Source organism: Cynocephalus volans, chromosome 3 (assembly GCF_027409185.1).
Source record: "Cynocephalus volans isolate mCynVol1 chromosome 3, mCynVol1.pri, whole genome shotgun sequence".
Taxonomy (NCBI): Eukaryota; Metazoa; Chordata; class Mammalia; order Dermoptera; family Cynocephalidae; genus Cynocephalus; species Cynocephalus volans.
In genome coordinates this window covers 137,821,865-137,847,597 of record NC_084462.1, presented here as the reverse complement: position 1 = coordinate 137,847,597, position 25,733 = coordinate 137,821,865, and the positions used below count along the sequence as shown (strand labels likewise).

At 38.3% G+C, this 25,733-nt stretch overlaps 1 protein-coding gene across 2 annotated transcripts in view; it reads left to right on the top strand.

Moving 5' to 3' along the window:
* The window catches only part of GCH1 (GTP cyclohydrolase 1), a 44,928-nt gene that overhangs the window by 13,774 nt on the left and 5,421 nt on the right, over nt 1-25,733 (top strand). For both annotated transcript variants that reach the window (XM_063090379.1, XM_063090378.1), the window contains exons 2-3: nt 14,256-14,365; nt 18,892-18,947. In XM_063090379.1, the coding sequence (XP_062946449.1) occupies nt 14,256-14,365; nt 18,892-18,947 (166 nt within the window). The remainder of the gene's footprint in view (nt 1-14,255; nt 14,366-18,891; nt 18,948-25,733) is intronic.

Genomic DNA, 25,733 nt, shown 5'->3' with positions numbered 1-25,733 from the left:
ATCACGGAGGACCACGGAGGAAGTAGCTTTTGAGCTGAACCTAGAAGGCATTCACTTTGAGTCTTTTTTGTTTTTCACAAGAATAGTCCGTGCTGGTATAGAGATGATTATGTTCCGTTGTGGAATAAAAGGAGTAGAATATTATTCATAATTGCCTGTACCATAGAGTTAAAATTAATGAAGTTTTCAAAACAATTAGTTTTATTTTAAACCTTTTAAAGATCAGCATTGAATGCGTTAGGGCTAGCTCCTTTATCTGATGTTTTAAAAGTTTATTCTGACCATAGTCAACCCTTCTAATGAATTTACCTGTATATACATTACTACTTGGTCTTATCTCTGTAACCTGGTTGTTTGTTTTATCTGCAGTTATTCTTTCTCATTAACCCCCTTGGTTAATTGTGCTTACAAGCCTGACCCTTGTACCACTTGAATATCTCTGAATCTGAATTTGTCATCTCTAACCTGAATTACAGTTACCTTTTCACTTGTCTCCTAGCTTGTTCTGCTCCAATCCAAAGTGATTTTTCTAAAATCAAATAGGATTCTTCCTTGCCAAAAACATTTGACTGATTTTCCGTTATCTTCCCTTACCATGGCTGTGAGGTTTTGTTGTGGTGTAGCCTCTTGCCTGCATTTTTTTTCTTATCTCCCATCACCATTTTTTCACATGGGACAGTTTGGTATTTTAGTTTAGTGCATAGTTAGTCCTGAAAAACCACTCTGTCTCATTCCCACCTCTAAGCTAAAGACCCATGCAGAAGTCCTACATGAGGCTCATTCTTTTTTATTTTTTGCAATATTTGGCCCTTATTATCTGCTGTCCTCTAATTTTTTTTTTTTTACTATCCTTTTTGGTTTTGGTTGCCAATCACGGGGAGCCATATGCCTGCCTCTGTTTATCAACAACTATTGCTTATCTATCGTCGTGTGAAAAGCAACCATGTTTAGGTGAGGAAATTGGCTGTTGCTGAGTTCTGGGTTGAATTTATTTATTTATTTTGGCAGCTGGTTAGTACAGGAATTTGAACCCTTGACTTTGGCATTATCAGCACCATGCTCTGAGTTAACCGACAAGCCCTCTGAATTTTTTTGAGGTCCAGTTGGCCCAAATGTTTCTGGGATATGCTTTCCCAAGAGCACATGGCCCTTGCTGTGAAGCATGACGTATCTTATGCAATATGTACTGTATTAGTTTGTATTTGTTCTTGGTAGGAATCAGACAGGGCTTAGTTCAACAAAAGCCATTGACAGACATCCCAAACCAGGAGTCTCTCCCTAAAACAGCTTAAAATACAATTATACCTATATAGTTTATGCACTTGTGGTAAGACGTTCATTAGCAGTGATTAAGGGTTATACATGCTGGAGTTCAAATGAGAGGCTGTTAACTTAGTGAACACTTTGCCCATCTACTAGTTTGCTTTAAGAGAGCTTCTGTAGATCATGCCTCTCTAACCAGCCACCATCCTGACACCACGCTTTAAACATTTAAGTGCTTCTATTAATGCACGGGCAGCCATGCATCTGCAAGGAGTGGTTAGCTGACAGCCTCCAGCTGTTAGTGCCTTCAGAATTTGCCTTTATGGAGGCCGTGCTTATCCCATGCTATTTTTTCTTTCATTTTAGTATCATCTCTTTCTCCCCTTCCATTGTTCCTCCACCACAATAAACTTTTTGAGGGGTGGGGTCCTTTACAAATGAAGTAGTTTATAAGAGGGAGATGCAAGTCTTTCAGCTTCATACATAGTGTGTTGGAAATTCTGTTCACTGATCTGATCCTAAAATCTCTTTGGTGTTTCTTAAACTAGTTTCATGTGTCAACAAAGCTTTATCCTAATGTAATGGGAAGAATAACTAATTTCGGCTAGTCATAGCATCTGTGCTAACTAGTTTATGACCCTAGACAAGTCACTTGACTATTGGATCTGGTCTGCATGGAGAGGCAGTTGGATTAGGAGCTGAATTGCCACACTGAGGTCTCTGCAACTCAGGCGGGCTTGTCAGTTTGGTGACTGCTCACTCTGACTTCCTGCAGCTGGCAGGTGGAGCCCACACAAGCACCTTGGACTCCTTTGGGCACCTTTCCTTTGCTAGAGGTACTGTTTTCCCTTGAAACATTCAAGCCACCCCAGTAGTTTCTATGGTGACAGGTCTCTCTCTCTCTCTCTCTCTCTCTTTTTTCTTGTGATGCAGATTTTGGAACAGGTTCCTCATCTGTATAGTCTCCAGGGTATCTGGTCTTCTAACCTACAGCCCATTTGATGAGACAAAGCCTTTAATGACTTCCCACCGGGAGTGTTGTAGTCATTCCTACCAGAATAATAACCAGTTATTAGTTTTACTGGTACTTGAGGTTTTGGTTTATTAATAAGGCTTTACATTAACTAGAAAAGAAGTTGTTGGATTGATTGGTAAAACCATTATACCAAGAAAACTAATATTCACTGTTAGGACCGTGCTTTTTAAATTTTGGTTTTTTTGGCAGCTGGCTAGTGTGGGGATCTGAGTCCTTAACATTGGTGTTAACAGCACCACACTCTACCGATATAGCTAACTGGCCAGCCCATTTTTTTTTTTAACTTTTAATTTTTATTGTATAAAATTTTCAAACATGGAAGTAGACAAAGTTGTGTAACTGACATCAACGAGGGTATTTCAAAAAGTTAGTGGAAAGATTCGTATTATCTTTCAAATCTGTTTTTCCACAAACATTCTGAACATACTCTTGTATATACGTATCACCTAGATTCAAAATTAATATTCTGTCATATTGGCATGGTTTATTCCTCACTGATAGTAAATGAGAGATATATATTTAGAAGTGAAATTTCACCTTAAAAAGTGTTTTCCTACTTAACCACTTACATTGTCCTTAGTAAAATTAACTACTAACTCTGGGCCGGTCCTGTGGCTCACTCAGGAGAGTGCGGCACTGGTAGCGCCAAGGCCGCAGGTTCGGATCCTATATAGGGGTAGCCGGTAGCTCACTGGCTGAGCGTGGTGCAGACCACACCGTGCCGAGGGTTGCGATCCCTTTACCGGTCAAAAAAAAAAAAAACTACTAATTCCTTCATATCATCTAATACCTAATCTATATTCAAAATTTCCCAGTTGTTCCAAATGTCTTTTATTAATGATTTTTTCAAACCAGGACCCACTCAAGGTCCATACATTTGAATGTGATTATGTTTTGATATAGAACAGTTCCTGTGACCTCCTTTTTCATCTCCACTTCCTTATCAGAGGGAAGTCAGTTGTCCTGTAAGATATTCCATTTTTGCAATTTGTCTGATTGTTTTTTCTTGTTTTCATTTAACTTGTTTCTCTTTCCACCCTATTCCTGGAAACTCAAAGTTAGGTCTAAAGGCTTGATTAAATTTGTGGAAAACATTTTTAGCAAGAATATTGTGTACAACCGGGAGGCACAAAACATTTGGATCTTGAACATTAAAGACTTCTAGTTGGTTTTAAAAGCAATTCTTCATTGATTTTTCTAGGATCAACTTCTCTAGAGAAGTTCTTTTTCTTATAAAAAGGCCTTTTATTAGTTTGAAGATTAAATGGGATTCTCCTTTCCCCTGAAACTGTTCCAGTTTGATTTCAAAAAGTAAAGGTCAAAGTAGCATTAAATTACTGAAATTTTCCTCATATAAACCAAATAAAAGTTGGTAAAACAGTATTTTGTGTCTGTGCACCAACTCTGGGCTCCAGCAGTCTCTGGGTATTAGGCCATTCTTTCTGATCTGCTCTCCTGGGCTGACAGTTGGCTTTGACCCTTCCCTCCCCTTCAACCCCCATGCTTACAACTAATTTTACTTTTTTTAAAAAGAAAGTCAGATTTCTTTTCCTTTGCTGTCATCCATAAAGCATGACCTCCATAAAGGCAAATCCTGAAGGCAAGAACAGCTGGAGGCTGTCGGCTAACCATTCCTTGCAGATGCGTGGCTGCCTGTGCATTAATAGAAGCAATTAAATGTTTAGAGGGTGTTATCAGAGGGTGGTAGTCAGACCCTAGGCCCTGTCACCTCAAGGATGGCTACAGGCTGCAGCAACTTCAGATGCAGGTTTCCTCCCTCTTGGCACTCCCGTTTGAGTCTGTATTTCTAGTAGGGCAGGTTCAGACTTCCTGTGGTTCAAGGTCAGGGCTCTGGTGTGGAGTCTGAAGATGGGTCAAAATCCAGCTCTCACGTTAACTAATGGGCTCTTCTTCAGCAGTCACTGAATGTTTCTAAGTAATAGTATCAGTTTCCTCATCTGTAAAATGGGGATGATAACTGGTTTTGACTAATGCAGGGTTGTACAGGGCTTGAAAGTGTTCATGAACTAAATATAAAACTTAATTTGAAACATTCTCTAAAATAGAAAGAAGTCTGGTTTCTGCCCCATGCATGGGTGTTTTAGTCTGTTTTGTGTTGCTATAACAGAATACCTGAGACTGGGTAATTTATAAAGGAAAGAGGTTTATTTGGCTTACGATTCTGGGACAGCTACATCTGGTACGGGCCTCAGGCTGTTTCTACTCATGGCGGAAAAACAGCAGGCAGCTGGTGGGTACAAGGAGATCACATGGCGAGAGGAAGCAAGAGAGAGGAAACAAACAAGAGAGAGAAGGTGACAGGGTCTTTTTAAGCAACGAGCTCTCACAGGAACTAATAGAGGGAGAACTCACTCATTAATCCCCCCGCCCCCAGGGAGAGCATTAATCCAGTCATGAGGGATCCACCCCCATGACTCAATCAGTTTCCAACACTGCCACATTGGGGATCAAATTTCCACATGAGTTTTGTAGGGGACAACACATCCATACTCCATCAGTGGGACTACCCAGGAAGGCCTCCTTACCTTTTGTTGTTTCTCACTCTGTATCTTATCTCATATAGTCCCTTCTCCTTCTAGGAAATTCCTCCTCCCCCTTTCCTCCTATCTAACCTTCAAGCCTGGGTCAAATCTTAATTTTCAATACAACCATATTTTTTTCTCTCAGCCTGCAAGCTTTTCTTTATGTAAATGATCACTTTTGTAGTTTAACTTCTAATCATTTCCAAATATTTTTACAACTAAGCCTTTTATCTCCTCAGATTGGAAGTTTCTTGAGGTCTTGGTTTGATATATTTGTGTTCAGGTCAGGCACTATGAAAACTTAATCACATTGCCCTTGTAACTGATTTCCAGTGAGTTGGCTGTAGGATCCAACTGTGGCTAATATTTTTCAACTTTTTGATGTGAGGTCTTCCCTTTCCTTTTCACTGGAGCATGTGGGTGCTTCTTGCTGCCTACTTTAGATAAAGTTGGTTACAGCTTTGTCCTTGACTCCCCCTCTTGTCCCCACTTTCCCCTCCCCTGTCCCATCTCTGTCACAGCCTCTTTTAAACTTGTTCATCTTTTCCTGGCTGTGTGCAGACCTCACCACTGTTCCACAGGAATCATCACCCTCTCACTTGGTGATGTGGTGAGGATTTGCGGTGATGAATTAGGGCCAGTAGTGGGTCCATTTTCAACCCTCATGCCTGCTTGCCTCTCAAAAGCCTGTGCTGTCATTCCAGTTGGTTATCACAATCTCTTGGGTTTTTAAAAGATTTAATGCTTGGCTTATCCCCACACCTAGTGAATCACTGAGGGTGGCTTGGGAAGATGTATTTTCCAAAACTCCTTATGATTGGTCATATTTGAGAACCACTGTTCTGAAGGATGATCCCTTATCCCTTAATCATTTGTCACTAATGGTGGTGGCTTGCACATTCTCCTGGTACTTACATGGATAGGATTACAGATGGTTCCATAACATCTGTCTGTATGAAATCTCATGGCATAAGTGAGTGTAGGATGATAAGGGACAATCTTATTAGGGGCTTTTGAAGCAAATGGATAGTTTATTGGATTGGTGTGTTCTTTCTTCAGAACTGCTGTGAACCAGACCTTGTTATCACCATCTGTTTTGTAAATTCTGTTTTTAGCTTAACAGCTGGATTGTGAAAGATATACAGAATTAATCAATTAAGAAACTAAGTTTGGCAGGTGCGTGCTTTTTTTGGTTTGTTTTAAATGACTCCTTGAATATACTCTTAAGTTTCTTTAGACAGCCACTAAGACTCTAATTTTGGTCTACCAGAGATATTCAGAATAGTAAACTGAGATCAGAATGAGACTTCTTTGGCTTGGATAACTGTGAGAGTTAATGATGTATATATGATTGGCAGCCTTCAGTTTTATCCATGAATCAATATGAATAGTTTAAAACAGGTGTTTTTCGCTACCTCAGTACAGAAAGCCCCTGGCCTCTGCAGTGCACATCTCAAAAGCTGACCAGTGAGGCTGGAGGGTAATTTGTAATCTGGCATTGACTTTCAGTACCCCCATAGCTGTGCAAACCAGGAAACTACGAGTCATGTTAGGCTCCTCCTCCAAACCCATTCTCTTACCTTTGAAGACAATGAAGCCCAAGTCACACAACCTGCACAGAACTTTCACTAGAACTCGGGTCTCTGGACTCTCTTCATCCATGTCTTCTACTTTACCATGCTACTTCTTGGATCACTGTGCACGTGATTCCCCGCAAGAGCCAGCTAAGTAATTGTGGACAGATTATATGTGCTTTCATTTTTTTCATTTCACTATTTCTAGATCTTATAAATAAACTACAATGAATATTGCTGTTTTAATAAGGAAAAAAGTGTTACTTATTTAAGGTAACTTGGTATGTGAAAACTTGATCCCTCATCAATAGATAATAGTGTTCATGACAAAGCTGGTTGGGAGGATGGGAATAACTCACCAGTACCGTATTTGCTGAACAACCATGCATGACAGTACTCTTTTGAGGGTAGTCAGAATATCTGTTTTAGTAGCATTGGCTCTATTTTAATAGCTTATGAGCAACATGTGAATTTATCTCTGCCAAGGATGGCAGGAATGAAAATTTCCAAGATAACCAAACTTTTACTTTCTTTGCAATACTTTGGATCTTTCCTGCTGACAAACTTGCAGCTACTGAAATAAGTTCATGGAGTATATCCAAGCCATGCAGCACCTCTGCCTACTCCAGCAGATGGTGTGACCGGTTATCTACAGTCGTCTTAGTCTCTGCCATTATGCCAGTCTGGGGAATGTTTGGGTTCACGCTTATTTTGGCCAGGTTTTACAAATGTTAGCTCTGTCTTGTTAAGTGCAAAAAGCTGGGAGTGTAGGAAGTTCTAACAAGAGGTGTATTTTCATGATGGAAATGAATGCAGAGATAGTGGTTTTCTTCCCTCTTTGAATTTGTTTTAACATTGCTCTTACTTGTACGACAAATTTTTCAAACAGGAAGTATAAAGCAAAAAATTTTATTGCCACATTCAGGGCAGAAGGCTTTGTTTGAGTTGCGGAGTGTGGTTTAGGGAGGGATTTGAAAGAGTTTGCAGTGTTGCATGAAGCAGGTTGCGTCTTTCCTGTGTACTCCTCTACCCTCAGCCCCTTTGTGCAAAGGTAAACTCGTTTTATTGATTTTTTTTCTCCTTCAGGAAACAACAAAACACCAGTGTATCTGAACACCTCTTTATTAATGATATGTCTCCAATATATAAACAAAGAATGAAGAATTAGTTTAACCAAAATGTATCCAGTTTCACAGATCTTAATGTTTTACTGTAATTGCTTTTTAATAAAATACAGATATGATTTAAACTTTCTAGTTATTACTTCCTGATCCTGTCACCTTCTTGCTACAGAGATAACCACCACCCTGAAATTGATCTTTTATTTTCATATCTATTTATATTTTCATTTCATGTATATGCGCATAAACAACATGTAGCATTGTCTGTACTTAATTTAAATGGATCATACTCTACAAATCCTTCTCCTTGCTTTTTCCATTGAACATTGTTTCTGGGATTTATAAATGCAGCTCAGATTCACTCACTTTCACCACTGGGTTGTATTTTATTGTATGACTCTACTCAAACTGTTTAATCATTCTCCCAATTCACACTTAAGTTCTTGATTTTTGCTTTTACAATAAGGCTGCAATGGGAATTCTTTTGTTCCCTTGGCCACGTGAATTTCTTTTGAATCCCTTCATTTAAAAATCTGTTTTAAGGAATTGAATCACAAAGTAAGGATGGACATATTAATTGGGTAAACATGGAATATCTTTAACTCCGGCTTTGTGCATGGCCGTACAGGGTACTGTGTAGAAACTCCAAAGCCTTAAGATACAACACTATCAGCAGCTTATAACCCAGTGGGGCTAGGAGACATGAGCACACATAACCAAGGTACTAAGATGCACAATGAAATAAAAGTTGTATGCCGGTAGAAGCGGCTCTGATGTTAGATGGTACTGTGATGCTTTGGGCCTGTGAGTCAAGCCTTTCTCCACCAAATCAGAGTAGGTGTATATCTTCGTTAGCACCTTGAGTTGATTTAATTCCAGCTGCGAGCAAAGAGGCCTGATACTCTAGGTGACTCTCACTCTCTCTGTCTCCTTCTCTCAATTCTAAAACTGTTAGACATGCCCTGTCATCTTTTTCCTGCCCCTTAGATGGACACACATGTAATGTTCCAAGTCTTTTTCTGTTATCTTTTAATGCTGTCCTCCCAGGAAGATGCCTCTGGTGTCAAATTTTGGCTTCCTCAAACATCTCTAATTTTTAGTGCTGATTACCCAGTATTATATATAAATATATAATAATACTAATTCCTATACCACCCATTCAAAAGAAACTCCATTGGACAGAAATTTCCTTTTGGGGGAAATCTTTCCCAGGAGTTTTCTTTTACCTTTTCCCCTTTCTTCCTAGGAAAAACAGGTCTGTGTTCTTAAATATATATCTATATATTTGAGTAGGAGAATTTTGAAGGTGTGAAGATTCTATGTAGCAGCACAAAACATGGAATTCTTCAGAACAGGGGCTCTGGAAGTGTGGTTCCCAGAACAGCAGGAGCATCAGCATCCTCTGGGAACTTGTCAAAAATGGAAATTCTCAAGCCTACCCAGGCCTACTGAGACAGAAGCTCTGGGGGTGGGCCCTAGGAATTTGTGTTTTAACAGGCCTGGAGTCTGAAAACCCCTGCTTCAAAGGATGCTAAAATAAGTATCTGAGGTCATATTGTAGGCCTGTCTTACTGTGCTTTCAGGAAGGGGTCCTGGCAGATTAAATACTTGAGGGATGTTATTTGTTGTTGTTGCTTAATTATTAGTGACATGAGAAAGGTATATCATACAACTGATATTGTGTGGTCTTGTATATAAACTTTTAACTTTGGAGACTGTTTTGGTTTTCTTTATGGTTATGGCCAACAGTGGAAAATAGAATGCCATAAATCCTTGTTTCCAGGGTTACCTTCTTGCTGCTGATAACAGGCAGGAAATTAAAACAATCTGCGATAGTGTTTTGTTCTTATTATCCACAGATGGTAGCTTTCAGATAGGTTGGAGAAAAACATAAGTAAATATAGCAGGGAAACTTTATTATTGAAGAAAAATGATTTAGCTAGGTCAAGTTTATAGGCCGGATTCAGTTTAATGAAATGGGAGAAAGGAAACATGTTAGTGTTCCATTACCACATGAAGCATTAAGCCCTATGAGGGTCATTAGTTTTTTTCTTTTTCGTTTAGTTTTATTTGAGTTTATAAAACATTTACTTGATTTTAAAGTCAAAACTACATGAATTATATTCAAAGATGTCTCACTTCCATTCATATCCCTTCTCTCCTGTCCTCTTAGTCCTTTTATAGGTAAGCATTTTTATTAGCTTTTATTAGCTCCTTCCCGTGTTTCTTTTTGCAGATAAGCATGTGTGCATATATGTTCCTCTCCCTTCCACTTTCTTTACACAAAAGGATGCCTACTATACTATAATATTTTAAAAAGCTATTTTATTTATTTATTTATTTTTAAATTTTATTTTGTCGATATGCAATGTGGTTGATTATTGTGGCCCATTACCGAAACCTCCCTCCCTCCTTCCTCTCCCCCCTTCCTCTCCCCCCTCCCACCCAACAATGTCCTTTCTGTTTGCTTGTTGTATCAACTTCAAGGAATTGTAATTGTTGTGTCTTCTCCCCCCTGGTTTTTTTTTTGTGTGTGTATGTGTGTGTGAATTTATTTTATTTTTATGTCCCACCAATAAGTGAGAACATGTGGCATTTCTCTTTCTGTGCCTGACTTGTTTCACTTAATATAATTCTCTCAAGGTCCATCCATGTTGTTGCAAATGGCAGTATTTCATTCTTTTTTATAGCTGAGTAGTATTCCATTGTGTAGATATACCACATTTTCCGTATCCACTCATCCGATGATGGACATTTGGGCTGGTTCCAACTCTTGGCTATTGTAAAGAGTGCTGCAATGAACATTGGGGAACAGGTATACCTTTGACTTGATGATTTCCATTCCTCTGGGTATATTCCCAGCAGTGGGATAGCTGGGTCGTATGGCAGATCTATCTGCAATTGTTTGAGGAACCTCCATACCATTTTCCATAGAGGCTGCACCATTTTGCAGTCCCACCAACAATGTATGAGAGTTCCTTTTTCTCTGCAACCTCGCCAGCATTTATCGTTCAGAGTCTTTTGGATTTAAGCCATCCTAACTGGGGTGAGATGGTATCTCAGTGTAGTTTTGATTTGCATTTCCCGGATGCTGAGTGATGTTGAGCATTTTTTCATATGTATGTTGGCCATTTGTATATCTTCCTTAGAGAAATGCCTACTTAGCTCTTTTGCCCATTTTTTAATTGGGTTGCTTGTTTTTTTCTTGTAAAGTTGTTTGAGTTCCTTGTATATTCTGGATATTAATCCTTTGTCAGATGTATATTTTGCAAATATTTTCTCCCACTCTGTTGGTTGTCTTTTAACTCTGTTAATTGTTTCTTTTGCTGTGCAGAAGCTTTTTAGTTTGATATGATCCCATTTGTTTATTTTTCCTTTGATTGCCCGTGCTTTAAAAAGCTATTTTAAAAGTTAGCTCCATTACGATGTAATTTACATCTATAAAATTCACTAACTTTACAGGTAGTGTGAGTTCTGACAAATATATACAGATGTATAGCCACCAGTACGGTGAAGATATAGACTGTTTCCATCACCCAAAAGAGTCCTTTCTGAGTATGTATGTGGCTTTCTTTCACTTAGTGTAATGCTTTGGAGATTCAACCATGTTATCACATATATCAGCAGTTCATTCCATTGTATTGCTGAGGAATATTCCTTTGTTTGTATGTTCCAGTTGATGGGCATTGTCCTTTTGCTGTTTTTTTTTTTTCTTTTTTTTTACTTTTTATTTTGAAATAATGTTAGATTTATAGAATAATTACAAAGATAGTACAGGCAGTTTTTGTTATACCGTTCCCATAGCTTCCCCTAATGTAACATCTCACATGGCCATGGTACAATTATTGACACTTAAGAAATTAATATCAGTGTAATACCATTAACTAAACTACAAACTTTATTCACATTTTAGTTTTTTATTGCATTTAGTTGTCATATTTCTCTATCTCTTCCAATCTGACAGTTCCTCAATCTTTGTGTGTCTTTCATGACCTTGATGCTTTCTAAAAGAGTACTTGTTTGGTTTTTTTGTAGCATGTCATGTCCCTCAGTTTGTCTCATGATTAGATTGCAGTTATGGATTTTGGGGAAGAATACCAAAGAGGTGATGTGCCCTCCTCATTGTATCGTATCAGGAGCTACACAATATCAATTTGTCTTATTTACTGGTGAAGTTAATCTTGATCACTTGGTTAAGATAGTGTCTGCCAGGTTTCTCCATAGTAGATTTACTATTTTTACTTTTCTGTACTCTGTTACAAGCAAATGATTGCTTTTTAAATTCTGATGTACATCAGTGTGTGGGGGATGCATAGCTTAGCAACTCCCTCAATCTTAATTATAATAATAATAGCAATAACAACAACTGCCATGTACTCCGCCTGCATACTTCTAAACACATGTGGATTGTTTCATTTAATCCTCACATTACCCCTGTGAAGTAGGCGTTTTGGTTATGCTCATTATACTGCTGAAAAGGTTGAGGCACAGAGTTCCTTGCCCAAGGTCCAAAAGCTCGTAAGTGATGGAGCTAGATCCTAACTTAGCCTAACTCGAGGGCCAACTGTAACATGCACCACATGGTCGTCGTCAGACCTTGGGATGGGGACACTCTCATTCTTTGCCAGAGAAAATGAATGCTTCCTACACTTGATGATTCTTTCTTGCTCTTTCTTAAATAGATAAATAATTGTTTTTTCTTGTTTTTACTTTCAGGAATATTTCTTATATGACTAAAGAGTTTACTAAGCCTTACATGGTAATAACATATTAAAACTTAGAAATACAGGATAGTTTTGGGATTATGAAAGATCTATGTTTGGACTTCTTTCAGAAATATGACTGAGAGGGGCCGAGCCCGTGGCGCACTCGGTAGCGTGCTGCGCTAGCAGCGCGGCGACGCTCCCGTCGCGGGTTCGGATCCTATATAGGAATGGCCGGTGCACTCACTGGCTGAGTGCCGGTCACGAAAAAGACAAAAAAAAAAAAAAATAAAAAAAAAAAAAAAAAGAAATATGACTGAGGGTTAGGGCAGAATATTCAGAACAGAAGACTGGGCTTTTTCCTTCCTGGATTTTGTCTAACAGGTCTGCGTTTGCATGTTTCTAAACCCCCTTGTTCACTTTTTTCGTTGACCACATTAATGACTTTTCCACAGCACAGTCAGATGTATCTCTGAATAGCCTGACTTGGGATGATAACTGGTTTACATGCTGACTCAATATCTGTGAGCCCCTATTCTAGTAGCAGCAGAGCCATTGAAGGTCAGGCAGTGTGGGCGGACTTTTGTATGTGTCGCAGTGACTCACCCGGCAGCCTGCCTTTCAGAGGGCAAATGGCTGTAGGTGGCTGAAAATCTGTGTTCATCTCGTCCCTTCTCTGTCTTATCACACTATGTAGATTGGGTATCCCCCAAATCCTTGAAATCACACAGCTAGGTGTCTTGATATATCTAGTCTGCCAAGCTGTCCAGATGTCAGTGCAGTTTTTTTCTATGTATGTGTATATTTGACAAAAAGGAGATCATACTGTACTTCTTTGTAACTTCTTTTCTCATTTGACAATAGAGCTGCAGAATTTTCCATGTCACAAGGTATTCTCCTACAACATCATTTGGGTACCTGCCTATTATCAGTACCATGGCTGTATTATGTTGATGGGGTCTGTCGCTTGTTTCCTTTTATCCCTCTTCAGCATCCAGGACAGGATGGTCCTGCAGTCACAGAATGTTAGCTCAAAATTCCCTCCGGCATCATCTAGTTAACCTTCCGTTTTGCAGATGTGATAGTTGAGGCTCAGTCAGTGCTATTATTAAAAATAAAGCTTTTTGTTTTTTAATGTCTTGTATGCCTAACCATATGCTCCAACGTCCACACCTTAAACAAGATACTGCTATGAACCAAGACCTACCTAGAGAGGCATATACATACAAACTATAGGATTTATTTCCTTAGGAAGGTGACTGTTTAGAATAAGTCTGTTTGCCTACAATAACTGAAAAATTTTGTAAGTGTAGAAAATTATTGATAATAGAGGTAAAGTTTATAGGCGTCTGGATCTGACCTCAGGAGTCAGAGGGCTAAGGATTATTTTTCTCAAATATGGTTTTCTACGTGTTCATTATAGAGAAAATATTAAGTATAAGAAAATGTAAGGAATAAACTGAAAGTGGCCCATTTCTACCAACAGAAATGGCCACCGTTTTCTTTTGGCATAATTTCTTTCATTTCTCTCTCCTTCCCTCCTCCCCACCCTCCTTCTTTCTCATGCAGCAAATGTATTTGTAATCCTGCATTTTTTTTCTTTTTCTTTTTTTTTTAAAGATGACCAGTAAGGGGATCTTAACCCTTGGCTTGGTGTTGTCAGCACCACGCTCAGCCAGTGAGCAAACCAGCCATCCCTATATAGGATCCAAACCTGTGGCCTTGGTGTTATCAGCACCTCACTCTCCCGAGTGAGCCACGGGCCGGCCCCTGTAATCCTGCATTTTTCATGTAACACCGTATCAAGGATTTTTAAAATATCACTTAAAGAAAAAGACTTTGTTAATTTAGTGGGGAAAAATAACTAGTTTTAATTTGTATTCCCTTAATATTTTGGTGAGGATTAACATTCTCTTTTAGGTTGACTGTCTATTCATGTTTACCCATAATAGCTTTTCTACTCTGTTTCTTTCTATAAAATCGGAAATGTTACTGAAGCAAGTTTCTGATTTCAGATGTCCTCAATGATGCTATATTTGATGAAGATCATGATGAGATGGTGATTGTGAAAGACATAGATATGTTTTCCATGTGTGAACATCATCTGGTTCCATTTGTTGGAAAGGTAAGGTTTTGTATGTTGTTTCCTAACAAATTTGTTCTTTCTTTTTTTGGCACTGGCCAGTACAGGGATCTAAGTGAGCCAATGTTCAGCCCTGTATCCTAACAGTTTTAAAAATCATGATGAAAGTTTTAAAATTAGGATAATTATATTTAAAATTGTTAGCTGCTAATTCCTAATGTCCCAGATATTTACAATTACACATACATGTTTTCTCTTTATCAGCCTGACTAATCTAATAACTTAAAAGTAAAAAAACAAAAACAAAGAGCAGAAGGCCCTCAGGGCAAGCCTTTCATATTAAATACCATGTCAATAGGTTAAAATAATGAGGTTAAAGTTTCTTCTTCTTCTTCTTTTTTCTTAATAAGTAGCTGCTGCAGGCTCTGAAAACCTGTGCCCTTTATTTTGACTGAATGATGATTGATCCAAGATACATGAATGTATGACATGACATGAGCAGTAATTATTACAGAATTTCTTGTGACAGATTATGGTATTAGTGGATTTACGCTGTTTCCAACTCTTTCTGTGTTAGGAAAAATGAGTCTAATGCAAGCTAGATAACATGTTAAATCTAGCTTGTTGTAGTTAAACATACCTTTGAGAACGTATGGGTTTAAGACAAAGAGTTGTTCCCCCACCCTCATCATAATTTTTTTTGACTTTTTATTAATAATTTTCAAATAGGGGACTTATAAGAAATAGTGTTAGGAATACCTATATACCCATCTCCTAAATTTAATAAGTGCTAACATTTGCTTCATTTTTTTGTTAAAGTTTTTTTTTTACTTTTTTATACAAGTAAAACATAGGAAAATTCACAAATCATAAAACTATTGCTTACCACCCCACAGACCAAGAACTAGAACGTGATTAGCATCTTGGAAGCTTACCTCATCCCCCTTCTAAAGCCCTAGCCTTCCCTTGTCCCCAGCAGGTAACTAGTATATCAATTTCTAACACTGTAGATTAGTTTGACTTCTTTTTTAACTCTGTTTAAGTGGAAAGAATCTACAGTATGTACACTTTTGTGTCTGGCTTCTTTTGTTCCATGTTGTAAGATTAATTGATTTTATTGCCTGTCGTTATACTTTGTTTATTTTGTTTAATATTAGTCCGTTGTGCAGACATACCACAATTTATTTATCTATTCTGCTCTTGGTGGATGTTTGTGTTATTTTTCTTTTTATTTGCTATTATATACAAAACTACTATCAACATTTTTTTGGTGCACGTATGCATGCATTTCTATTAGAAATATACCTAGGAGTGGAATTGCAGTATCAAAGGGTGTACCCGTGTCCAACTCATTGGATGCTGACCTATAGTTTTCTAAAGTTGTTTCACATCCTTGCTAACACTTGGCACTTTCAGTCTTCAGTTTACTATTATGTGTGTGTGTAGTGGGATTGCTTTTTTTTTCTCTCTCTCTTTTTAAAAACTTTTTATTATGGAAAATTTCAAACATACATAAAAATAGAAAGACTAGATAAGTTCTGTCTTCTCATCAACCAGCTTCAGCAGTTACCAGTGCAGGACCAATCTTGTCATATATAAGTCCCCACTGGACTATTTTTTTCATCAAGAAAACCTGTATTCCTGGCTTTCTTATACGCACAAATGTGACTAGAGACAAGGCTGGCCATGCAACCCCACCCCATAGGGACAGCTTTTGGAAAACGAGATTCGGCATGAAGGGAGTCTGCTCCCTGAGAAGGCAGGCTGAGTGCCTCAATGGGAAAACCATCCCAATGCCCTGGACACCTCGGATGCTGTGAAAGGAGGTTATATCTGAAGCCAGTTCCATCATTCTAAAGCAGGCTCCTGCTGGGTCTCAGCAGTACTGGCTGTTTGGTGCATTATGTGCAGAACTGGTGCTGTACCACTATCTCTGAAGAAAAGTCCCTCCTATGATATGCATTCCTTATCAACAGAAGCTGATTTCCAGAATCCCTTGTGTCCCCACATCAAGGCTGGACTTCCTGCTACCTTTACTTCCCCTAAAAACACTCACTTAGCTAAGCCAGGGCCCCAGCTTTTGTATTGCCATCAGCATCCACTAGTACACTTGGAGAAGGCTGGGCTCCTGAGCGTGGGGCCGAGGGGAGGGAGTAGGGCGGACCAGCCTCGTGAATGGCTTCCTTCTCCCAGCGTCACAAAGGACAGAAGAGAAGGCACCATGAAGTTAAAGCCCTGTGAATAGTCCGGAAGCTCCTTAGCAGCAGCTTCTCTGAAAACATGTGCTCTGATCCTATAGAAAGGAAACAGAGAAGTGGTGCCTGCAGACTTCCCTTGCTCCCCTGGCAGCCTGAGTGCAGGTGCAAAGTCAGCTAGAAGGCAGCCAGTCTCAGAGACATGGTCAGTGTCCTACTGGCATATTTTGAAGCAAATCTCAAACATTATATTATTTCTTCCAGTATATTTCTGTAAAAGATAAGGACTTTTTTTTTTTTTTTTAAGGGAACCTAGCCTCAATTTGATTTCTCCACCTAAGAAATTAGTAATAATCCTTTAACATATTAAAGAATATCAAGCATGTTATAGGCATCATAGCTCTTCATCACAAATTATTAATATGCATTTCTAAAATATTTACTTACTCACACTAGCAATTAATATGCAACTCTAAAATATTTACTTGGTGATTATACTGAATCATCCAGGCCAAATCAGTGCTGGTTATGCCCCTGTACTGGATTGTCACACAGCTCACATTACTTTATCCACAGTTAGCACTACCACAAGCAAAATTAATGGTAATTCCTAATTAGCACCCAATAACTAACCCATGCTTAAATTTCTCTAATCGTCTCAAATGTTTTACTGTCACTTTTTTTAAAACAAGAATCCAGTTGAATCACACATTTGTATTTACGTTGCATTTGGTTATGTCTCTTAAGTCTCTTTTATTCTAAAATAGTTCTCTCCCCCCCTGCCATAACATTCTCTTATTGAAGAGGCTAGGCCAGTTCTGTAGAGTGTCCCACCTACTGGATCTGTTTCATTCAAACTCTGGATTTCCTATACACTGGGTTAGATCTAAAACTTCACAAGATTAAGGCTAAATGTTTCTGACAATAGTACTTCATATGCCATCACATCGGGAGGCCTCGATTGTCTGGTAGTCCCACAATTAAATGGTGAGGGAACCTTTGAGCTCTTCTCTGCCTTTTATTGTAGGTGATAAAATCAGACCCAGAAATCTATCACTTGTCCAAGAAAATATAGAGAATTAGTCATCCCGCTAGGGCTAGACCCAAGGAGCCTGATCCTGTACTCAGCTTCTCACTATTATTATCCTGTTACCTTTTGCTGAGATTACCTGCGTGTTTGTGCTCTTGCTAACTTTATTTTTAAAATATATCATTTAGTGATGATTTTCTAAAATGAACTTAAATGACCTAGGGTCTTAAGGAAGACCAAAAATAGTACAAACAATAAACAAATTCTAGCTCTGCATTTATGTATAAAAATTTCAAGTGGTACAGAAGACCTTCATTCTTTGGGAAAGTTTTAACTAATTTTTCTTTGGAGTACCTCGTCTCCTCCTGCCAACCAGGAAGGCTACGAGGTGGGATTCTCAAACTCTTAAGCATAGCACTAAGAGATGAAAAATCACTAAGTTCTACTAGACTAATTATACAAGTGTACAGCAAATATTAGGTGAACAAATGAAACAATGTTGTCAAACCATGGTACAAAAGACTATAACTTTATATTAGGTTAATTGATTGACTACAAATGGTCAATCATTATAAGTTATAGTGGTAATAATAACTTGACTTTATTAGCCTTTTTAGAGAAGTAATGTTTTTTCATACTTAATATTTGGCTAAAAAGAGGTAACATTTACATATTAGATATTAATTGGTGCCTTTTAAGATGATAAAATGGCTTTTCTGTATAGCAGGTCCTGTAAGAACTTTGTTCTTAGGGTACAGGTTCTTGCTGAGCCGCAGTGGTGCATGTGTCCTTTCTCTCCTGTCGGAAAGATGGAGCTCCCCAGCAACTCAGAAGTGGGTCAGCCAAGCACTAAAGGGCGTGGAGACCTTCTATGCCACAGGGCTCTGTGGTGGGATTTTTAAGGCCACTGTGATGTGTGGAATGGCAATATTTATATTTACAGTTTCTTCCATTTAAAGGAGGCTTTCCTGAGTACGTTTTAGTGTTGTTATGAGATCATTTGCCTTTTCCTGAGAATGTTTCCCCTCAGTAGAAGAAAGACTTTCAGGTCTGTATCAAGAGTTTATCCTCATCAGGGAATATCATGACTGTACTTTAAATTTGTCATTTGATTGATAGATTCATTCTTATATAGTTTCCTTTTACTGAGTTTGTATAACTTAAAAAATACTTTACATAAATGCTTTATTTTCTAAGTCTTAAAGCTTCTAGATATTTTAAAGATATACTGCCATTGTGATGAATTATGTATATGTATACTATATTTTTCCTTTATTTTCTTATTTTGTCACAAAGAAGATGTGTGTTTCACTTAGCTCATGACTTCTCTCTCTTCTCTGAAGGTCCATATTGGTTATCTTCCTAACAAGCAAGTCCTCGGCCTCAGCAAACTTGCAAGGTAGGTATAACTGTGTGTGGTGAATAGCAAAATAGGACCTGCCCCTGGATGCTGAGATCTATCTCAAACTTTCTCTGCCAGTGTGGATCTAACTTGGAAGTCACATTGCTACTTAACATTTATAGTCGCAGAGGCAAACAGACTTAGAGGGCCTGAAACACAAATGTCTCTGTCTTCTTATCTCCGCTGCTTGCCCCTTCCCCTGCCTCCCATTCCTTCTTCTACCTGCACAGCCTTAAAGTCTCAGCTCACCTCATTGTCTGTAGAGCTTTCCCTGACTGGAGAGGAGCCGAGGTTACCTTCAATCCAGCCCCAACCTTTGTAGGGAGAGTTAGCTAACAGTGAGGGGTGGAAGAAGAAACGTGGGCAGGGGTGGAACTGCACTGCACTGTTTTCAGACTTTCAGTCAAACCTTTGTGTGGGGCCCTGGTCTCAACCCTGTCTTCCTCTGTACCTGGGTGCCTCTGAGCATCTGTCTGGGGTCCTGCAGGCTGGTCAGTTCACCTCGAGGCTCTTGCCTCTGGAGACACCAGACTGTGCCTTCCTTGGCTTACTTCAGCTTTGTTCCGAGACAGTGCTCACTCACCTCTTGCCTGTTTCTCTCTTGTCTGTTATGATCTTTTTTTCTGTTTTTTTATCCTGTGGGCTCATGCCATTTTAAAAAATTCCTTTTAAAAAAATTACCATTTTTATTTGGGTTTTAGGAAGAGGAGGTGGTATATGCACGTGGTTATCTATGTTTAGCTGGAAGTCAATGTGAAGCTCTATGTTCACATATCTCTGAGAGGTCCCAGCCACAAATATTTTATTGTCCATGTATATCCTTTTTTGTTGTGATTTCTTTGTATAGAGTTAGTGAATCTTAGGTGATGGGGGAAATACTGGGAGGTGTGTTTGTGTGTGCGTGTGTGTGCATGTTGAGAGAGAGTTAAGGAAAAAGGTAGGTAATGAATATACAGTCAAGTGCTACCCCCCTTTTTTAAATAACCAAGCTGAGTATGAATACCTTGATTGAGATTACCATGATCATATTGCAGTTGGAATAAATGAATCTCTATGACCAATTGGCTATTCTGTGGCTCTATCATGTCCCTGGTGCTTCTCTACTTAGACACTGGGATTTGTGGCAGTCCTGAAATGGTGGTCCTGATTGTTGGAATCTATAAAAACCAGCCCAGCATTCTAGCAGCTGCCCGTCACAGCATTCTTTTTACTTTCTTTTCACTTCCATTTTCTCATTCATTTCCTCTAGAGATTAGGGAGAAAAGGGGTAGAAAAGAGAAATTTAACTCCTCTGGTTTCTGACCTCATTTCTGCTCAGCGACCTTGCCACCAGACAGGGCTACTTGGTACCATGGAAAAATGATATTATGACTTAGCAGTAATTGCTTTACTGCAATAAGGCTCTTAGCACAAATCCGGAAATATCTTTGCCCCTTGCAGTGATCTGTCCCTGGTGGCAGTGCCAAGGGGTGGCTGAGAAAGGGTATTGGTAGTGATTGGGGATAATTAATTATACTGTAATTTCTATTAGCAACTCCTTCCCCAGTAACTTACTCCCAAATAATAAAGTAGATTTCATATCAACTGTGAATAAAGGTATCTGCTAAAACTGGTTGTTCGTACCATTTTAGAATGTACAGTCTAAGTAAAATCAGCATGCTTACTGTGCAATTATAGTTGTAGGCCCAGTCCCTCATGCCCTCTCTTCCAGCAAGATTACCAATCCTACACCTTTCCCATGTAGAAATTCTGGCACTGCTGTGGCCTGTGACAGACTTTCCATATGTGAAAGGCATAGTGGATAGTTACCATATTATAAAAAGGCTTGGTAGACCACATTAGGCCTTGATCTTAATGTGAGCAGCCTTCTCTAGAAGACCATACTCTGTTGAGCACAATTAATACTTTACGGGAAATGGATTCTCGAGCAATCCAGCAAGATTGTGGAACAAATGGTAACCTGAGGGTGAAAAGGATTAATCTTGGTTATTTCCTTTCCTTGTGAAAGGAAAAGATCTGAAATAATTAAGCTTTTATGAAACCATACAAAGGAGTTGATTATTAGCATGTAGATTTGTCCTTAACTAATAGGATTAAAACTTAAAAATAAAATGGAACACTAAACCAGAGAGCTGAGTATATGTTACTTTCAGACATTTTGTCAAAAAACCCCCAAAACCCCCAAACAAAGAAAAAAACAAAAAAAACCTTGATTAATGGGTCTGTGAAAAAGAAAAGACTAAGATTTTGTCCGACTGCTTATTTCCTATAAGAAGTAAGAATATGTAAGGGATTAAGAGTAATAAAGAAAGCCAAATGTCTTAGCAAAACTTCACTGCTCATTTTAATCTTGTCTGAAGTTTGTTATACAAGTAAGCTTGCCTTTAAACGAATGACCTTTCAGTGCCAGTCAAGTCAAATATCAAACAGTAAAGCCTTAAGTAACAAGAAAATGCCAGAAGTAAGTTGATCTGGTTCACCTCTAGTAGAATTCTAGAGTAAACTTAGCTTGAATAGAAATTCCTTTTGTTGCTGAAAAGCCATTGAACATGTATTCATTTTCTTGCCTTAGAATAACAATAATTGAGAGAATATAATTAAGTATTGAATTTAGTACTGTAGTACCTCAGGGTAGCTATGGCTAGTCTGTTTATTGAGCACCTGCTATGAAAGGGTACCGTACCAACTACTGTGGCAGCTAGGGAGAAGTAGGACACAGCAGCTCCCCTCAAGGAGGGCGCCTAGTAGAAGGCAGCAGGTGCCATAGCAGTGTCTGCTTTGGAGCTTCAGCTTCAGAGTAGCCACAGTGACTGTAGCCTGGCAGGGTTAAAGAGACCTAGAGGTGGAAGCATAAGCAAACTTTTAAATGGGGGAGAAGTTTCTCTAGGTATAGTTAGTGTGTGAGCAAAGGCAAATGAGAGGGTAGGAGTGAGGTATATTCCAGTGGATGGGGACAAGATTGATTGATGGAGAGAAGAGATTTAGTTAAAAAGGTGGGGGGACTGGGAGATAGTTAGAAAGGTAGGATCATTTTTTTTCTCTCTATTATGATAGTAATATACTTACCAGTTAAATTTAAATGAGTGAATAAAGTGAAAGCTTTTCTTTCCTATGTCCATTTCCCAGAATTAAAACTAGAGATTTCTTTCACTATCCTTTTAGAAAATTTCTGTGTAAACACAAACATATTGCTGTTTAAAACTAACAAACAACAAAAAAAGGGAGATTGTGTCCTATATTCTGTACTATAACTTGCTTATTAAGAAATATATTTTAAAATACCTTCAAGTTCCTTGGACATCTTTTAGTTCAAAAAGTCCAAGTTCCTTTAAAGGGCTTCATAGTAGTTCCTTGATTAATATAATTCATTTAATCAGTCTTCGATATAGATAAGTATGGTTTGCAGTTTGAGACTTCTGTCAAAAAGGAAAAAAAATGCTTTTATGAAAAACTTTTTATATATCATCTTTGCATGCTTTGAATCTACCTGTAGATAGATTATTAGAGTAGAACTTACTGGGTTAAGGATAGCTGAACTTTTGATATTACCAAATTGCTCTCCAAAAAGACCATGCCAATTTATACTGTAATGGTAGGTGAAGGGTGTGTGTTTCTGTACACTTTTGCCAACACTGGTTTTCATCACACTTCTGTTTAATTAATTTTTAAAACCAGTATTGAGTCATATCATTGCACTTTTAAATCTTTGCCAAACCGATGAGTGAAAAATGGTATCTATTGTTTTAATTTGCATTTCTCTAATAGGGTGAAGTTGAATCTTTTTAGAAACTTCCTGTTCTTAGCCCCATTGCTAAGTTTTCCATTGGGTTGCTTGCCTTTTTATTACTGATATGCACAAGCCCTTTGAATGTTAAAGCAGTTAGGTCAGGTACTGCAAATAATTTTTCCCATCTTGTTGTTTGTCTTTTGATTTTGCTTTATAGTGTTATTTTTTCCTTGAAGAAGTTTAAAACTTTTCTGTAGTCACAAACTCTTTCTAAAAAAAATTTGTCTGGGCTCATTTTTATATTTAATCTTTGCTCCACCTGGACTGTATTTGGGAGGAGGAGTGACGAGGCATCCATCCACGGCTGTTGTAAGCTCGCTGCCCTCCTGCAGCACCCCTCTTCCTGCCCCTTACCATGCTGTCTTCTTGCTGTCCCTGCTGCCACCCTCTGCTGGGCCTTTCTTATCCTCCTTCTGGATTGTATGTTACACTCCTGACTCCTGCCTGCCTCTAATCTCTTAGAGTCTTTAAATCTGCTCTCATGTGCTGCTGGGATTCTCTTTCTAAAGTGTGGATTTAATCATGCTGTTCCTCCCCATAGCTTTTAAGATAAAGTTCAAACTCCTTATTTAGAAAAGTCAAAAAGGATGGCAGTAGAAAATCCAGAGTTTGAAAATCTTGTATCATAGATTACTGAAAAGTCTAATTGATTGAGAAAATGAACACTAATATCTAGAGAGGAGAGGATATGTAACTAGAAATACTCTTTAAAAAATTTAAAAATCTTAATGAATAAGTAAAAAAAAAGATAGGGATAGAAGGGTATGCACCAATAGTTAGAAAACCTGGATACATGTAACTATTAGAAAAAGTCAAATTAATGTTGGGGGGGGGCAGAGAAGGGACTGGACCCAGTGAATTTTATAGGCATTCTTTCCAACTTTCAAGTAACCACTAATTTCCATGTGTATAAATAATTCAAGAGCATAGAAGAACCTGGAAAGCTACACAATTAATTTGATGAAGCTGCCTATTCCTGATAACAAAGCCTGATAAAGCCAGCATTAAAAAAAAATTATGAACTAATCTCACTTATGAGTTTAGTTGTAAAAATCCTAAATGTCAAGAAAAACCTACTCTAACAGGCTAGTAGAAGTACTGTTTTCAGCATGACCCAGGGAAGTTTATTTATTATTTTTTTTTAATACAAGAATGGTTTGGATTGAATTTGACAACTCCTGAATCTGAGAATGTGGTGAGCTAGATTACAGTGATCTCTCTCTTGGTGCAGCACACCCAGATATAATATTTATGTACCTTTCACACATTGGAGGGAACATAAGGCAATTTCGATGAGAATCCACAGGAATTAGCCAGCACTAGAGCCAAAGTCTGGGTTCTAGCCTCCTTATCCCCATCCCAAACTGGGGGAGAAATTTACCTGTTAGTCTTGTTCTGGGAAGAACAGGAAAAAGAAAAAAGAATCCATAGGCATGTATTCACAAGTTGTGTGGTCAGGATTAACATTCCCTGTGTGGCCTTCAAGAAACTCAAGGCAATAATTGAGTTTAAAATGGCCCCAAGGAGGTAGCGTTCCAGGCAGCTAGCAGAAACAGGTAGACATTCTCTGATGCACTTTTATCCAGGCTTCAAAGAATTCCCAAAAATGAAGTTCCAAGGAGCATGAGTTCACCAAAAGTAAAAGAAAACAAGCCACCATGAGTTGAGTCAGCTGAAACAAATAGACAAAGAGGGCAGATACTGGAGTTATCAGATACAGAATATAAAACAAGTACAAGGGTACTTAAAAGTTCATAGAAAGGTAGAATTGAAAGATAATACGAATCTTTCCATTAACTTTTTGAAGTACCCTTGTATGTGAAAAAAATAAGAGTATTGAAAGTTTAGCAAAGGAATAAGAAACCTTCAGAATTAGCCATGGCATATTGGAAAAAGGATCAAATATAATTTTGAGAAATTTTTTAAAAATGTGATAAATGCAACCAAAGTCTAATATGCTCATTAAATAGCAGGTCAGGCACAGTTGAAAACAGTGAATGGTGAGAAGGGTCTGAAGATAGTGTACAGAATGCAACACAGACAGATGGAAAATATGAATGAGAATTTAAGAGACATGGAAGACTGAGAGGGTCTCATATACCTTTCACTGGAATTCCTGGAGTCAACAGGCAATGTGGTAGATGTAACATTGGAGAAGATAGTGGCTGAAAAAGTTTTCATAACACATGCAAGATGTCAGCCTTCAGTTTCAGGAAGCCTAATAAATCCCAAATAAGACAAAGAAAATTAAATGCCCACCTAGACACAACATAGTAAACTGCAGAGTACACATACTCAAATATAAAAACAGCCATGGAGAAAAAAAAAAAAAAATAGATCACCTAAAAGGTAACAGCATTTAGACTGATAGTTGCTTTGCAAACAGCACTGTTGAAAGGCAGAGAAGTGTCAGTGTCAAACTAGAATTCTCTTTCCAGCAAACGCCTCTAAACAAATTATTTTTCAAGAATGAGGACCAAATATATATTTTTAAATTCAGGGAAGTTATATTTATCATGCCAAAAAGACATGATAAATTTAACACCTACTCCTTACTTAAAGAAAATTGATAAACTAGAAATAAGAAGTTTTAAGCTCTGTGAGCGAGAGGAGTGTGCTCACCACATAATCACATACATAGTAGACACTCGGTAAAATCTGCATGAATGATCCTCCTGGCAGGAGAGCAGCTATCGGAAGCAGGCAGGCATCGTGGGTGCTAGTAAAAGATTACAGGCATTCCTGTTGAAGTGTGGAGCAAAACATGGAAGCCCAGTATTACCACTGTCATCTAACATTGTACTTGAAGTTCTACTCAATAAATGATGAGTATGAGAAGACGTTACTCACTTATAAACCAACGGCATCTCCTACTTGTATAACAAATCAATCACCTGAAAAACCAGCAGAAGTAAAGTATGCATAAGTTTGACCCGTAAGAAATATGACATAGCTCTTTCTAGGAGCATGAAAACCATCCTTTCTCAGGTTTCTGT